This window comes from Schistocerca cancellata, chromosome 3 (assembly GCF_023864275.1).
Source record: "Schistocerca cancellata isolate TAMUIC-IGC-003103 chromosome 3, iqSchCanc2.1, whole genome shotgun sequence".
Taxonomy (NCBI): domain Eukaryota; kingdom Metazoa; phylum Arthropoda; class Insecta; order Orthoptera; family Acrididae; genus Schistocerca; species Schistocerca cancellata.
Genome location: NC_064628.1, coordinates 287804404 through 287822421, shown reverse-complemented (window position 1 = coordinate 287822421; position 18018 = coordinate 287804404). Strand labels below are relative to the sequence as shown.

Genomic DNA, 18018 nt, shown 5'->3' with positions numbered 1-18018 from the left:
GCAAACAAAGATCTTACTGAAGCGTACATTGGTCTCAGGTCTCAGAAGTTCAATGTGCTGCACGACTATAAACTACATAAAATTTCTTTTCTTTACAGCTGCTTTGGAAACAGAGCGCAAGGTAAATCTGCTAAAATGTTTTCCGTAGATGTCGTAACAGTAGGAAGGGAAAGTTCTGTACTACAACTCATCACTATTTACGTAGACGAAATATTAATTATCTTTTTTACCATTTTAAATGAGATTATTTTACCTGTCAGTGTACAGAATAAATTATAGCTCATTCAGAACTGTATCTAGACCCAAACATGTTTACCATCGATGTATTCTGCTGACCATGGATCGATAGTTGCCTCTTGCTGTATCGCAACATATCCTGTGTTGATTGATTAGAATAATGGCGTTGTGGACGGACGGGAGTGTGTGTTGTTGACGCGCAGAATGTAGTTAGTGAACGTGTACATAACGATGCAAAAGAATTTAAAAACGAAGGAAATGTTCATTGTGCGAGCCTTGGAAAAGATCCTGAGCGACAAGGATATAAAGCGGTCGCACCACTCTCAGTTGAAACGAGCTTGTGAGGTGGCATTAGGTAAAAATGCATATTTATTTAACGTAGACATCACATACACAGTTTGTTTCTATAAGTATACTCGCAGGTGCTGCACAATTGTGTACAGTTTTGCGTTTCTTCGGTATAAATTGCTAAATGAGTTGGGTTAATCAGATTGTTGTATCCAGTTAGTGTTGGAAGGATGACGTTTACGCTGAAATTTTGTAGAAGACGTGATTCTCCGTATTTCCCTTCAAAGTCTTTTCAAATATTTCTTCATCTGTAGTGCATATCACTTTATGAGGTCTTTTGAAATTACAGAAGAAATAAAGAACGAGCTGAAAGATGGTGGTCAAGTGGACCCCACTTCTTCTTCGGCACTCCCATTACCAAAGAATGATGCCGCTAATGTTATTACAGCTGAGAAGTATTTCCTCCCATTCGAACTGGCATGCCAAAGCAAAGCATCAAGGATTATTGTGACAGCCCTTGATTGCCTTCAGGTAAGTGTGGAGTGTTGATCCTTATTTATATAATTAATTACACCGAGAGTTGATTTTATGTGTACAATACTTTAAAGCACTAACACATCTTGAGAGAAATTCATGATTTCATGATAAAGTACACTGTTACCCTTATATGTTGTAATTGTAGCCTAATGTATAGACGCTCCAGTGATGAAACACTACTGTGATTAATCTTATTTAAATAACCTCCAAGGAATATTAGGAACTGGCCTGCTTAGTTTACAGTACAAGTTTTCAAAGAAATTTAGGCAAACAGGACTGGTAAGACTAGATTTCACCATAATATACAACATGTCAGTAATAAAATAGAGCCCATATTTTAGAGTGTATGACAAAGTAGAGCATGAAGTACTTCTCCCGAAATGTAACTTTATGTTGCAATCAGTGGTGGCTGTTGTTTAAGAGCACTTGAACACTCTAACTGTTGACACCTTGCGGTTTATTTGGTCATTTTTCTTTGAATGCTGTCAAACATAATGTAAATGTGGTAATCTGAAATACACGGTGCTAAATCTACCAGGCTGTGCTACATTGCTCTTCTAGACTCTATGAAACTTGGCATCAGGGTCGCAAGCACAGTTTAAGTTGTCCGTGATTTAAGGAGTCTATTCCATGAGCGCAACTATCTTGACATAATTGCCTTTCAGGCCAAATAGTAATGGATTTCATTAACAACATGCACGGTTTGTGGCATGCACAGCTAGCCTTTACCACTTAACTGCAAGTTTATGTCAATGCCACTAGGTGGTAGCACACTGCAGCAGACTTTTATCCCCGTTCACTTGGCATAAATCCTGCTAGATGCTAGCACGTTCCTCAGATATGCCAATTCACTCACAGACCTGTTTTGTGGGATTGTGAATGAGATACAGTACATAAAGTTTTGGATTTTATCATACAATAATTCATTTGATGCACTGAGAACCGTACAGCACATCATTGTTGATTGTGAGACTGTAGCATTTATTCATGCTTCTAACATCTGGTGGTCTTTTGGTTTATCTGCTTTATTTGTAGTGTAGGACAGAATTGTATGTGTTTATGAACATTTACGAAAAGCTCTCTCACTAGTTTCTCTGATACCCACTTGAATGTTTGCTTGAAGACTGTGTGCTTTTGACCCCTATGGTCCTCAGCACTTCATTTGTATTCTAGTCAAGTGACCTTGTTGGTAGGTAGTACTACTAGAATTTAATCATTTCCGCAAGCAGCAGTTTGTATTTGGAGTTGGTTGTTTACTGTTAGGAATTGGCTTTGTTGAACAATGTCTACGTGAACTCTGTTGTATCTTTTTTTATGTGCTTGCAACAAAGAAAATTACCAGGAAAAGTTAGCTGCAAATGAATTAGGACCGACCAGATCAGTTGTCTAAGAAAGTGACAAAAGCAAATAAGCTTGACTACAAGTGATCATTTAACACATAAGTGTATAATAAGCATAATTTGTTGTGTGAGTGCAGCACAAGAATGTCTGATTTTCAGCCCAGAAGTTAATTACTTAATTAATGCTGGTGGGCCTAGTAGACATCTTGTATACTTTCTCGACAAAATAAAAAGCACGAAAACTCCCACTTAACCCTTTAACTGCCCTGGACGTGTTAACGCACATGCCTTTGTTCCTGTCCCTGTGTGCTCTGAACATGTTTAAGTGTGCCACCAGTCCTTCTACCTGGTACTCTGAATGTGTCTATGCATAGACACATTCAGAGTACCAGGTAAAAGGACGGTTGGCGCGCATAAACACGTTCAGAGCCGTTAAAGGGTTAAACAAAAATACAAAACGGAGAATAGTGAAAGCTTAAAAATTATTTTGTTCTTGCCAGAATCTGTACTTAATTATGTACAAAACAAGAAAATTTCACGAAAACTATTCTTTCTTTTTTCAGGCAAGCTATACTTATTATTATTGAATTTAAAAATTTGTGAACACCAAGACCGCATACTTATGCGAGCGTCACTGGCTTCAGTGTTTGAGAATGTATTAGTAACATTGTATCAAAGCTGTTCAGAAAAATCTCATTCACATCTAGCTGTTACTATTCTGTACTGTACAAAACAAACTTTGACAATATCACAGATTTGATTGCAGAAACAGTTTTGTTCATAAAAAACTGGATTCATCTATGTAACAAAATTTACAAGTGTGAAATACATAGAGCAAATTTGGTTACCTACAACTTGCATAGAAGCTAGACAGCAATTATATGAGGTGGACATGAATGGGAGACAGTGCAGCAGGTTTGTGGCCCATCCCTCAATTTATTCATTTGATCATAGAGCAAGTAGTAAAGGAAACCATGAAGAACTTCAAAAAAGGGAATTAAAGTTCAGGAAGAAGAAATAAAAACTTTTAAGGTTTGCTGACAATGTGGTAACTCTTTGAGACAACAAACGACTTATGCACACTCCCATCACATTGATGTGACCACAGCCTATGTTCGATGTCAACACGCAGTAACCACTCACAGTCGGCAGGTGGCAGCATCGGCATTGGAGGGTATGTAAAGCTTATCAAGGTGAAAATAGAGCTATTTGTGTGGCGTCCAAAATGGCTTGATTATTGGCTTTTGGGCCATTGAGGGCATCTCAGAAATGCCTAAGTTCATGCGCTACTGTGGTTAAAGGATACCGAAAACCAGCGCCTAGGCAATTTTGGTGCACCATGCGCCATAGATCACAGGGTTAAGCAATGGCTGCATAGATATGTTTGTGTGAATAAATGTGCAACTGTTGAGAATTTGACCATCCTAGTGAAGCAAAGGACTACCAACAGTGTCTCCTAAGCTACCATTCAGCAAATGCCACTGCGTATGGGCCTCCTCAGCAGGTACCTGGATCACACACGTGTTTATTGGACGACGAAGGCTGAAATTTGCACACTAGTACTGCAATTGTACATCCACTTAGTATTGACAGGTGGCCTTTTCAGATGACTCACATTTTATGCTCTATTGGACAGATGGTCATTGACATGTATGGCATGAAACATTGGGAAGCAAACACCTTACAACAGGTATGGTCTGGGGAATATTTTCATGGCATTCCATGGGTGATCTCGTCATTCTGGAAGGCAAAATGGATCAGTACAAGTATGCACCTATTCTGGAGGTCCACGTCTACTCTTACATGCAATAGATAAACACCACCATAAATGTTGCTAGCCCTGATCTAGATTTTAACCCAATTTTTCTCTCACTCAACATATCATAGAACAGGAAATCATTAATATTGGTACCCAGTGCCCTTATCAAACACACTTTTCAGTGGCTTTGAGAGGATATATGTATGCAAAAATTAGACCATTACAGCAGATAACCATTGAAGAGATACTGAATCAAATCAAGGAGAAACAAGCTTTATGGTAAAACATTGGAAGGTGTCAAGAAATAGTTTATTTGGTAATGCATGGAAGTGTGGGGCTAAAAATTGTAATGTGAGACTAAGGCCCGAATATGATAATTAGATTCACATGAATGTAGGTTGTTGTATTTATGCAGAAATACAGAGACAAGCATGATACAGATCAATATGGAGAACTGCAACAAACCAGCTTTTGGACTGAAGACGACAACAACAGTAATGCTGTTGGCAAAAGCCAGTTGCTAGCACATACTGGAAAAAAAGTCAGTCACACTACATGTATCCCTGCTGTAAGCTAAGCAGTTGCTTTATGTCTTATTATCCAACAAAAGCCCAATGATTTCTCTCCTCGGGTGGCAATGCTGTCTTTTCTACGCCTGGAGAAGCCAGAGATGCAACTAACATCATATGTTTCTGTGTTAAAAGTGGAGAATATTAGTGTAACAAATGTTTAGCATCAGTCAGAGATGTTGTGTATTGCCATTTATCTCAGGGTCTTCAGCCAGTGGTCATTTAATGATTTTTCTTACACCAACTCAAGGGGGCTAGCAGTTTCTCCAACAGCAATGGAGGGTGAATCTGTGACAATACTGGTTACTGATGCTAGTGAAATATCGGAAAAACCACTAAATGACCAGTGGTTGATAGTTCCAAGACAAACGTCAACAGGCAACATCTTAAGAAGTGACCACAAAAGCCTCTGCAATTTCAGGCAATCAGATGTTGATAAGCACTAATGTTTAGCAGTACTACTGACTACTGCTTCTTTTCCAACAGTCTGATGCTTCCAAAATACACATTTTGTGAATGAAAACACTTACATTAAGAAATCAAGCCTAACATTAATTGAAATGTTGAAAACCATTTTGACAACTCATAACCAGACTTGTCATCTGTCAACCTAACGTAGACCTAGTCTTACACTACAGATCAGTATGTCACCACAACCCATGTTATAAATATAGACACAAAAGAAATATTGTCAGTGTTCTGTTCTCGTATCTGTTTGTGCAAGTATAATGGCCTTATTCATGTGGGAGCTGGATTTGGCATTGCCTGTGGTTTGTGCCACATAACCTAGTCACAGCAGGGTTGACCCAAGCCTGTTATGGCGTTTTACAAGGTAAGACATCTGCCCTGATAGCTGAGTGGTCAGCGTGATGGAATTCCACAGGTTCGATCCCAGCTGGGCTGGAAATTTTTTCTGCTCAGGCACTGGGTGTTGTGTTATCATCATCATCATCATCATCTCATCCCCATCGACACGCAAGTCGCCAAAGTGGCGTCAAGTAAAAAGACTTGCACCAGGCGACCGGTATTACCCGATGGGAGGCCCTAGCCACATGACATTTCATTTCACATGGAGAGACTAAGTGAAGTGGCATAGTTGTATGATGCCAGACTCCTATTCAGTGGGTCAGATCCCTTCAGGCCATACAAATTTAAATTTTTTGTGATTTCCCCAGATTTCTTAAGACATGGTGAGTATCAAAGGGTGTATCTGACTTACTTCCTCATTCTTCCTCAATCTGAGCGTGTATTCCATCTCTGATGAACTTGTTGTATACTGCACATTAAAACTAAACCTTCTTCCCTTTCTTTTCACACAGAGAAGTTACGAAAATAAAGTATTCTCATTCATTTCATCTTCATTTGGGCATCATCAACAATTTCCTGACTCATAAAGAGAAGTAATTTTAATTCATGAATGCCAAAATAATTATTGTTGTGGTGTCTCCATCAGATACGTAGAAAAGAGCTTGGAATGGATGGTCAGCTGCTGCATTGTTTGGACTTAAAATCCAGACACCTCTTTATCACTTTTCAGTGCAGGTGGAGGAGATATTGCTCCATCTGTGATTACCTAGCCCTCCTGTAAGTACAATCATTCATTACCTTGCAGAATCCCCCCCAGCCTTACAACAACAACCTGGCAGTTGCAACAAAAATGAAATTAAATGATCATATGGCATTTATTGGCCTGGGATATCCCCTTTGGCCTTCGGCCGTCGTATTGCAATTCTTTCTAGTTGATGCCACTTAGGCAACTTGCGTGTCATTGATGATGAAGATGATGATGATGATGATGATGATGATGAAGAAGAACACACAACACCCAGTCCCCTGCTGGGAATCGAACCCAGGCCCCCTTGCGTGGTAGGCGGTAACGCTACTGCTGCGCTATGGAGGCAGACTAACAAACAATTACATAGAGGAAAAATGCTTTTTTTTTCTCAGAAATCTATGTTCTTTTTAATGAGTCTTGTACTCATTTTAACTTTCCTGGAATCATAAGGAGGGACACTGTTCTTAATTTTAAACAAATCCTTCAGTTTCTAGTCTCTCAGTTTATTTTGAGCTTACATGATTGTCGTACTTTATGTGGACCTGAAAGCATGGTTGCTGAAGGCACTAAATATTTAGGATATATTAGTTATAGTTCATAGGGGGAAGCAGACCAAATCTGTCTGCTGCAGTTTTACAGGAGTCTTTGTGAAATCTTGGTTTGAGTATGGCTGCACAGAGTTTGGTTCTGCAATATCTTCACATGTAAAACTTTCGGATGTGGTGGAGTGTGAAGGAATTAGGCTGAGCAGCATGCCCTTTAGAATGAGCCTCGTAACGTGCCTCTGCACGAAAGTAGGTGAGCCACTGCTTAACATCACATGGTGACTTCTCGTGGTGATACAAGCCTGTAAGACAATATCCATACCACATGTCAGCATGCCATGCCATACCATATCGTACCATTGCTCTCACCAATGAAATAACTTTTCAGTAATAGACTGAGAGCACTGAAAGTTTGTAGGCTCTGTGCAATCTGAAAGATGGGTGTTGCCTACTTCACAGTTTTACACCAAAGTTAGTTCTTTAACTTATCTTCTTAAGAGAACCAGAATAACATTAACTCCTTGTTTTAGGCATCAAAATTATAATTCAGTTTACACTGATAGATCAAGGCATTGTCATCCATGGATGTTCTCTGTTTTCTCTGACTGTCTTCGTTCGAGCTTCGTTTTTTCAGTGCATACATTGTCTCAAGATCTCAAGTGAATGGTACTGGAGCAAAGGAGATGTTTTTTAAGGAAAAAATGTCTCATTTGCTCTGACTCTCTTAGTGATCTAGCATTGCAGCAAATGCACCCAGCAGAGAAAATGATTCAAACAATATCAGACAAACTGCTGCTCACACAACAGTTGTGCGAGCTGGAGCATTCAGGAATCTGGGGACATGAGCAAGTAGTCAAGGAGACTTATAGAGGACACAACATGACACAAAGCACCATTCTCATGCAGGCTGTCATCTTCCTGTTGCCACAGAGATCCATGTAACTTGGAGAAGAGGAGGGGCAGGTATCTAGAAATTATAAATTGCAACTGTTTGAGCCAATTACCCAGCCACAGCATTCCTCATAGCGGGCGCACCTACAGGTTGAAGTCACCCTGATCCACCTCAGATTGTGATACTTCCATTAACACACAGCTTCATATGTTGGCTGGATGCCCTTCCGGTATGTGATCTCCATAGCATGCAAAACAGTTTTTTCAAACAAGTATTTTGACAAAAGGGAAGAACAGATTTAAGTAAGGTCCCGCCCTCCGTTTTAGTTCTCCCCAATGGTCTCGCAGTTCTTTCGAGAGTTCGTATCTGGCACACACGGGGCCTCGATCTATTGTGGCCCAGTCGTCCTTCCCGGGCTCATTTCCTTCCCTGTTCCCCTTCCTCCCCGTTCTCACTCGTTCCCCTCTGGCCCATCCTTTCCCCAGTTGATATTCTTACTTACGCAACCTGGCTAACCATCTGGTTTTTGTATTCCTTCCAGTTTTTGTTCCCTTCCAGTTTTTGTTCCCCTTGCCTTTTTCTTTTCATCATTCCTTTTTGACTTTTTCCCCCCTTTGAGGTTTGACCTCCACTTCTAAATTTTTTTCTCCATAGTACGAGCCATTTGGGAAAGAACTCCGTCCTTGGTATCTATGGTGTGGATTCCTTTCGCCTCTTCCTTTCTTGCCGTGGCCCACCCTCCTCCCCCCACCCACACCACTAGGTCACCAGTACATGTAGCCAGTCCATGTGGTGGAGATGTTGTGTACCCATGTCGTTGAGCCCTCTGACAACACATGGATCACACTTTTGATAACCCCCCCCCCCCCCCCCCCATGTATGGCTAGGAACAGTTGCTTGTCATTCTGGAGCATCGAACGCCTGGCAGTGGCCGCCCAGCCAAGCAGCTCTACAGTGGCTGAGTGGCGCCCATGGGGAGAGCCTCTAATTGGAGTGGGTGATATCCAGGGTGGATGCTTTGTGTATGAAACATATTAAGGTCCAAAAAAACTGGCCATTCTTCTACAGCCATCTCTTCTGTTGGTGATGGATCATTTAATGCTGCTTTTTATGACTCTGTGGCCTTCCCCGTCCCTCACTGCAACCTGGGAGGAGGGCCAGGCTTGTTGTCTTGGGGTGAAACACTTTCCCCCACAACTTGGTCTGCACTAGGACTAACAGGAACATTTCCATCGCCATCAAGCTATTATTTTATGTGGAAATTATTGAATACACGTTTGGTGAAGTGGAATCTCTCAGATGTTGCCAGATTCACTGTTCACCAATACTACTACTGCTGTCCAGTCTGCAGCCCTTCGTCCTTGTGACCATTGTGGCGATGTCCCAGTGTCCATTAATCCTCACCAGTCTAAGTACGGTTCGGGGGGTCATTTTTCACAGAGACCTTAGCCTTCAAACTGATGAGGAACTCTGGGCCAGTCTGGAACAACTTTCAGTTTGTTCGGTGTGTTCGGTTAGGTGATAAGGACAATCAGATAGATACCCTGTGCCTTTAGCCTGGCATTTGAGGAAGATATCTCCTGGAAAAGATTAATGTTATGTGTTATCGGTGTGACACGAAGCTGTATGTCCTCCACCCACGAGGTGTTTTTTGTGATTGCATTTCGGGTACATGTCCTCCCATTGTACAATGGACCCTCTATACGGTGAATGTAGCATCCACTATATGAGGGGAGCCCCTGTGTTCCACCACTCATGTGCGTTCATTATCACATCCATTACTCTCCACGCTCACCATATTGCCCAGCTTATGAGAAGGAAAAGAAGATACAGGAGTATTAGTCCTTTGATCATTACACCCTGTGCGTATGACCTCTTAACTATGCCCCCTCCTTCCTCCTCCTTACTTACAGTACCATCCTCCTCCTCTTCCCCTTCCCCTGTGGTTCCCACACCCTCCCCACCTGTTGCTGCTCCCTCTACCCAGCTAGGGAAATGTCCCCCTTCTTTGACACCTGCCGGTAATGGGGCTCCCTCCCAGGACCCCTTCCCCGCAGCATCTCCTGGGCTGGAGCTTGCTACCACAACTCGACCGCATTATGGCAAACTGAAAAAGAGTGAAAGTTTGAGAGAGAGAGAGAGAGGGGGGGGGGGGGTTATGTGTGTATGATCAACCCCTTCTCTCAAAAGTATTTCTCTTCTTCATACCTCCTCTGTGTTACCACAGATAATGTGTCACTGATCTCATTTGTACGAAGATTGCAGTACAGGTGCCTATTTGCTTCCACCTGTGATGAAGCAAGCTGGGATAATTTTTCTTCCCCTGTTGTTTTATTATTTGCTTCCTTAAAATTCATTTTGTTCTTAACTAATTACCATTAACATACATGTGTATAATCTGCATTTTCATAAAAGAGAAAGGTTGGCCCTCAGATTTAAAGATTATAACACCAGATATAATTTTGTGCTTAGTTTTATGTGTGATTGATTTTCTAATTTATTTTGACTATTCCTAGTGGGTATCTTTCGTTACAGGGTGAAATCAGTAATTGTTTCACAACTTAAAAGTCTATTGCTGATGTATAAACAAATGTAAACTCTGTACTAATTATAAACATTTGGAGGAACAGCTAATAACATCCTTAAAGGATTTATTTGGCTCTATTCAAAATGAATTCCAAAGTAATTTAACAGTTTAGTCAAAAGTATTGTTTGCATAACTATATTTGTTAATTTCATGATTTAAACAAAGATTTCAACCTAACTCTTATAGTAGAAGAAACTGTTAAAAAGGCAGAACGTCCGATGTATTCATTTAATTTAATGAGTTATGTTTTAATTGTAATTTCTGTAAATTTAACTTAAACAATCTGTAGTTCTAGTACCAATCATTTTAAGTATATATAAGGGCCTGATTTTTTAAGGGCCTGATTTTTGGTCCTGAGACAGTCAGTCCACGGCCAAGTTTCAGACCGGAAACCTGTGTTGGTTAGAACAGCAACAATGCTTCAACTTAACTGTGAAATAATTGTTACACAATTAGGCTGTGTGTTAAAACAGTGACAGTGTCTGCTCCATACGTACCCTGCTATTCTTCAAGAACTGTGAACTTTGTGGTTAGGTTTTTACTGCTGATGTTCAATAGTAAACTATTGTAGCAGTATGTGGAGGTTTGCCTGCAAACTATTAATGAGGCTTACGGAAAGTTAAAAAAACAGTGCACTGGTCATATACAGCTGTGTATTATTGGTGTGGTTGAGAACAGTGAAAGTAAACTACTGTGGAACACAACTGTGCACCTGTCAGCTTACATTATTTAAAGAAGTCAGTGTTGTACTTCCGCACCCCATTTTTCAGCCAGTATCACAACACAGTACGTCGACACAGAGAACAACAAACGAAGAAATAAAGCGGGCGAACTGTCACACACCACCTAGAGTGGAATGGATAAGTTCTAATAAAAGTTCACCAACCTGCAGTCTTCTATAGTTGTCCCCTCTGCAGCAAACAGCACGTGTGTCGTGAATACGTAATCTTGAGGCTGTAACTAACTATTAGCAAGGAACTGTGTTATAGAAATGATTAAATTTCTGATCATTTTGTTTATACGGGATGCCACTCACTTTTTATTGGCAGAACACAAGAAACTGTACAATTACGTTCCACTTTGAGTCACAAATCCTTTCCATTCTTCAATTACTGTAATTACAAGCACACTGTTCTTACGTAGACATTGCAAGTCAAGTCTTAACTGATACTGCAGCAGACAACATGTCCCTCATGTGAGGCTTCCCAACCAGTCCCCACATTTACAAACTAGACATTGAAAATTAAGTCTTACCTGATACCGTGGTGGACAACATGTCCGTCCACCGCGACGCCGAATGAGTTCTCATCTTACAGCTGAACCTATTTACCCGCCATCCAAGTTAGGCATGATCCAAAGATCATTGAAGTGCTTTGTCTGCTTTTTAGTTTTGCATTTGTTTATTATTTTGCTGGTTATTAATACTTGTGAAATAATAGCACGATAGGACACTATTGAGATGCTTTAATATGAAATTCAAATAGTTTATCTAATATTAATAATAGATTATTACCATTTTGGCACGCAACAGGCAATCACCAAGAAGGACCACAATTTATGCGGTCTTTCTCATGATACCTGTACCAAACAAACCATATGTGATCAGTACCTCACACCACATTACGTCATCTTGCCACGGCTGCCTTCTCGACTGCTCTAAGAAGAGCTTCTTGTACCTGAATGTGATGGCTGCAAAACCAGAAATATTACTGTGGGACCCACAGTTCATTAGCCACAAGTCACCCGCTCTCTTTCAGTTCCGAACCTCACAGAACCCTGTTCTCTCTCCGTGCCCTGCCCTCATCAATATGTGAAGGAGGAGAAAAAGAAGATAGCCAGCCACCCCTCTCTTCCCCCCCGCTCCACCCTCCACCCTCTCCCAATGGCACACCTGACCTCTTTATTTCTACTCTACATCTGCATGGATACTCTTCGAATCACAGTTAAGTGTCTGGCAGAGGGTGCATCGAACCACCTTCACAGTTCTCTATTATTCCAATCTCGTAATGCACATTGAAAGAACTAACACCTATATCTGTCGGTCTGAGCTCTGATTTCCCTTATTTTATTATGGTAATCTTTTCTACCTATGTAGGTCGGTGTCAGCAAAATATTTTCAAATTTAGAGGAGAAAGTTGGTGATTGGAATTTTGTGAGAAGATTCCTCCGCAACGAAAAAATCCTTTGTTTTAATGATGTCGATCCAAAATCCTGTATCATTTCAGTGACACACTCTTCCCTATTTCGTGATAATATAAAATGTGCTGCCCTTATTTGAATTTTTTCGATGTACTCCATCAATCTGACCTGGTAAGGATCCCACACCATGCAGCAGTACTCTAAAAGAGGCTGGAGAAGCATAGTGTATTTATTAATTTATTTACATACAAAGCTCCGTAGGACCAAATTGAGGAGCAAATCTCCAAGGTCATGAAACATGTCAGTACATGAAATTACAACATAAAAGTAATAACAGATAAAAATAAAATGTATATGAACCTGAAAAAAGTCAATCCACAAGTAAATGAAATCAACAATACAACAAGAATTGGCTTAATTTTTCAAGGAATTCCTCGACAGAATAGAAGGAGTACCCTTGAAGAAACTCTTCAGTTTCAATTTGAAAGCATGTGAATTACTGCTAAGATTTTTTAATTCGAGCTGTAGCATATTGAAAAAGGATGCAGCAGAATACTGCACACCTTTCTGCACAGGAGTTAAGGAAGTCCAATCCAAATGTATTTTTTGAGAGGATAATGTCAAAATACCCAGCCTCGTGAACAGAGGTCGACAAGATGTTCGTGAACTTACACCACCTAATTGCCCAAACTGCCTATTTCTGAGCCAAACATTTCCTTTTGGAATGGGAAGAGTTACCCCAAAATATAATACCATATGACATAAGCGAATGAAAATATACAGAGTAGGCTAATTTTCGTGTCGAACAATCACTCACTGCAGACACCGTTCGAATAATAAAAATGGCAGCATTAAGTCTTTGAACAAGATCCTGAATGTGAGCTTTCCCTGACAGTTTACTATGTTTCTGAGCACCTAGAAATTTGAACTGTTCAGTTTCACTAATCATTGTTGTTATTCCTTTACCACCACGCTTGTTTCATCAGCAAACAGAAATATTTTAGAGTTACCCGTAATACTAGAGGGCATATCATTTATATAAATAAGGAACAGGAGCGGCCCTGACGCTGATGCCTGGAGCACCCCCCACTTGACTGTACTCCACTCAGACCCCACATCACAGCCATAGCCATTCTCAACATTGTGAGTAATGACCTTTTGCTGTCTGTTGCTAAAGTAAGAGGTGAACCAATTGTGACCTACTCCCCACTTTCCGTAATGGTTCAACTTCTGGAGCAATATTTTGTGATCAACACGATCAAACACCTTAGTTAAATCAAAAAATATGTCTAGCATTCAAAACCTTTCGTTTAACCCAACCAGTACTTCAGAGAGAAAAGAGAATATAGCATTTTCAGTTATTAAATGACTTCTAAAGCCGAACTGTACATTTGATAGCAAATTGTGTGATATAAAATGATCAATTATCCGTACACACACAGGCTTTTCAATAACTTTAGCAAACACTGATGGCATAGAAATAGGTCTAAAATTGTCTACATTATCTTTTTCTCCCTTTTTGTAAAGCGGCCTTACTACTGAGCACTTTAATCGGCCAGGAAACTGACCATTTCTAAAGGTAAAGTTACAAATAAGGGTAAATACAGGGCTAACATGTGCAACACAGTACTTTAATATTCTGCTAGGCACACCATCATATCGCTGCGCGGGATTAGCCGAGCGGTCTAAGGCACTGCACTCATGGACTGTGCGGCTGGTCCTGGCGGAGGTTCGAGTCCTCCCTCAGGCATGGGTGTGTGTGTTTGTCCTTATGATAATTAAGGTTAAGTAGTGCGTAAGCTTAGGGACTGATGACCTTAGCAGTTAAGTCCCATAAGATTTCTCTCTCTCTCTCTCTCTCTCTCTCTCTCTCTCTCTCTCTCACACACACACACACACACACACACACACACACTCCATCATATCCATGAGAGTCCGTAGTCTTCAGTGATTTAATTATTGGCTCAATCTCCCCCTTGTCTGTATTGCAGTGAAGTATTTCAGATATCAATCTCGGAAAGGCAGTTGCAAGAAAGTTATATGATTCCTGTAGAAACTAATTTTTTATTTAATTCACCAGCAATGCTCAGAAAATGATTGTTAAATACTGTACATATATCTGATTTATCAGTAACAAAAATATTTTTGCTACGAACTGATTTTATATCATTGATCTTGTACTGCTGATCAAACACACAAGTGACCATATGGTTTTAATTTTATCCTGTGAATTAGCTATTCTATTTGCGTATCACATACTCTTTTCCTTCCTAATAACATTTTTAAGCTGTTTGTAATGGGCTACTGTAGCTTGAATGTGACTACTTCTGACATTTTGATATAATTCCTGCTTTGTTATACATGATATCCTTGCCCCACTAGTCAGCCACCTGGGCTGCCTATTACTGCAAGTACCCCATGTAGAATGTTCTAATGGAAAGCAATTCTCAAAGAGCATGAGAAATGTGTTAAGGAAAGCATTATATTTATCATCTATGTTATCGGAACTATAAACATCCTGTCACTCTTGTACCTTGACAAGATTAAAAAAACTCTATTGTAGTTGGATTAACTTCAGTCTCTTTAGTCTATCTGTTAAATTTTCTAAGTGTCCTGCCAATAAAATGTAGTCTTTGGTTAGCCCACAACATTTTCTGTGTGTTCCTTCCAATTTAAGTTGTTCGTAATTGTAATTCCTAGGTATTTACTTGAATTTATGCCCTTAGATTTGACTGATTTATCATGTAACCGAAGTTTAATGGATTCTTATCAGCACATATGTAGATAACCTCAAACTTTTCATTATTTAGAGTCAGGCACCAATTTTTGCACCATACAAATATCTTTTCTTAACTGTTTTGCAATTTGTTTTGATCTTCTGTTTACTTTACTAGTCGATAAACAAGAGTGTCATCTGCAGACAACCCCTAGACGGCTGCTCAGATTGTCTCCCAAATCGTTTATATAGATAAGGAACAGCAGAGGGCCTATAACACTATCTTGGGGAACACCAGAAATCACCTCTGTTTTACTCTATTACTTTCCACCAGGTACTTTGAACTGTGACCTCTCTGACAGGAAATCACAAATCCAGTCACAAAATTGAGATGATATTCCATAAGCACCCAATTTCACTACAAGCCACTTGTGCGGTACAGTGTCGGAAACCTTCCGGAAATCCAGAAATATGGAATCCATTTGAAATCCCCTGTCGATACCACCCAGCACTTCGTGCGAGTAAAGAGCTAGTTGTGTTTCACAAGAACGATGCTTTCTAAATCCGTGTTGACTGTGTGTCAATAGACCCTTTTCTTTTAGGTAATTTGTGATTTATGGCTGTCTTCTTGTCGTCGTTGGTGGTGAGTGGTGATCTGGCAGTGTGATTGGCTTCAGCTCATTTGCCCTTCATTTTAATTCCTGTTCCATGCTTTTTTAATGGAACTGTAATAGATACTACCGTTACCCCCTGGAGTTTCATTTTCCTATTTCCTTTTATTCAGCAGCTTGTGTCATTCTTCATGAATATGATTTTATTGATGCTCACTCACTGACCCTTCGTCGGTTCCATCCTTTCTACCAGAACCAGGTTGACCACTTTGAGTGTTTCCGGTGGTGTTTGCATGTTTGTCCATACAGATGTTGGTATGTGGATCTTCCTTTGTAGCACTTCAGAAGTAGTTACTGTCTGGGTCCACTTTGGGTCTACGGTTATGGTTTGCAATCTCTATTTGCCTCCTGATGACCACCTACACTTCCTGCACTAACTGCCCTCCTTCAGCAACTCCCCCATCACTTCCTCCTCCCTGTGGATTTTAATGCCTGTCACCCTTTGTGGAGCAGTGCTTTTTCATGTGGCCGGGGCTTTACATTGACCAGTTTCTTGTGGACCACAACCTGTGTGTTCTTAATGGTGGTTCCTTACTCATTTTAGTGCTGTGTGTGACACTTTCTCTGCCATTGATCTTTCGCTCACTTCCTCTCCACTTCTTCCTTCCTTACACTGGTTGTCACACGATGATCTCAGCATTAGTGACAAATTCCCACCGATTCTCTCTTTCCCTACACATCTCCCAATGGCCAGGTTATCCCAGTGGGCTTTCCATTGTGCTGATTGTCCTCTTTATATCTACCAGGGTTGCCTTTATACCTTCTTTGTCAGGTTGTATTGAGGAAGAAGTTCGTGATCTCCTGGTAAGATAGTTGATGCTGCCAGCATTGTCAGTTCCTGCTCGGTAGGCCCCATTCACTGTCCACAGTGGAGCATGGCCATGGCCATTGTGCCTTGCAACATATTAAGCAGCACCTATCATTCGCCAGTCTTATTACCTTTAAACATCTTTGCGCGAAAGGCCTTTACTTAATCAATCGAAGCAAGCTGGTGTGTTGAGAATGCTTTGTCTCCTCCCTAGGTCTTCTATCCCTTCGTCACAGGTGTGGGTTTCGTTCCGCACCTCCAAGGTTGTCAGCTGCACTCTTTTATTTTAGGTCTATCCCTTCCAGGTGGCCTTTGTACAGTTGTTGCAGAACACCTTGCGACCCTTTTTGAGATGGCATCTGCGTCTGCCTACTATCCAGCCACCTCCCTCGTCCAGAAACAGTGGGCTGAAGATTTCAACTTAAATTTTACATCATGTCAGGCGGAATCCTACAGTGAACCATTTACTGAATAGGAACTGATTCCGGTCCTCTCTTCTTCCCACGATTCAGCCCCTGGCCCTGATTCCATCCATTACCAGTTCCTGCAACACCTCAGCTCCTCCAGGTTTTTAACTGTATTTGGCTCCAACACATTTTCCCCGCTCGGTGGTGAGACAGTATTGTGCTTCCTGTCCTTAACCTTCCAAGGATCTGTTGTGCCTTGATAGTTACTGGCCCATCAGTCTGACCTATGTCCTTGCAAGTTACTTGAACGCCTCGTGTTCATTGTCTCAGATTGGTCCTCAAATCTCAGGACCTTTCACCTGCTTTCCAGTGTAGGTTTTGGGTGGGATGGTCTCTGATGGTTCATCTGCTTTGATCGGAAACTGCAGTTAGGCAGACCTTTTTCAGGGCCGCCATCTTGTCACAGTTTTCTTCATTTTTCGTAAGGCCCACGACACAGCTTTGCACCATCACATCCTACTCCATGAGAGGGGCTTTGGGGCCAATTTCTATTCACAAGCTTGTGTCCCATCAGTCATTCAGAATTTGGGGTTGTGACATCATTTTCAGTCCTCTGCTGACCCAGGAGAATGGCATTCCACAGAACTCCATATTAAGTGTCGTTCTTTTTCTTGTCACTATTAATGGACGGTGGCCTCTTCTGGACCATTAGTCACACCTGCTCTGTATGTGGATGATTTCTAGCTCCCACTCAGTATCCTCTGTAGAATGACAGCTTCAGGATGCCATCTGGCGCAGTTCCACCAGGACACTCTCGTGTGCTTTCAGGTCTCTCCCTTTAAATCAAGGGTGGTGCATTTCTGTTGCTGTACCATAGTCCATTCTTATTCAGAGCTCTACCTTGATGCCCATCACCTGACTGTAGTCCCCCAGTTCCATTTATTGGGTCTTCTTTTTAGACAACTCGC

At 41.0% G+C, this 18018-nt stretch overlaps 1 protein-coding gene across 1 annotated transcript in view; it reads left to right on the top strand.

Annotated features, from left to right (window-relative positions):
• The first annotated feature begins 404 nt into the window (after window positions 1–404).
• The window catches only part of LOC126174966 (brefeldin A-inhibited guanine nucleotide-exchange protein 1), a 264490-nt gene continuing 246876 nt past the window's right edge, over window positions 405–18018 (top strand). The window contains exons 1-2 of the mRNA XM_049921435.1: window positions 405–592; window positions 875–1056. Of these exons, the coding sequence (XP_049777392.1) occupies window positions 469–592; window positions 875–1056 (306 nt within the window). The 5' untranslated portion in view covers window positions 405–468. The remainder of the gene's footprint in view (window positions 593–874; window positions 1057–18018) is intronic.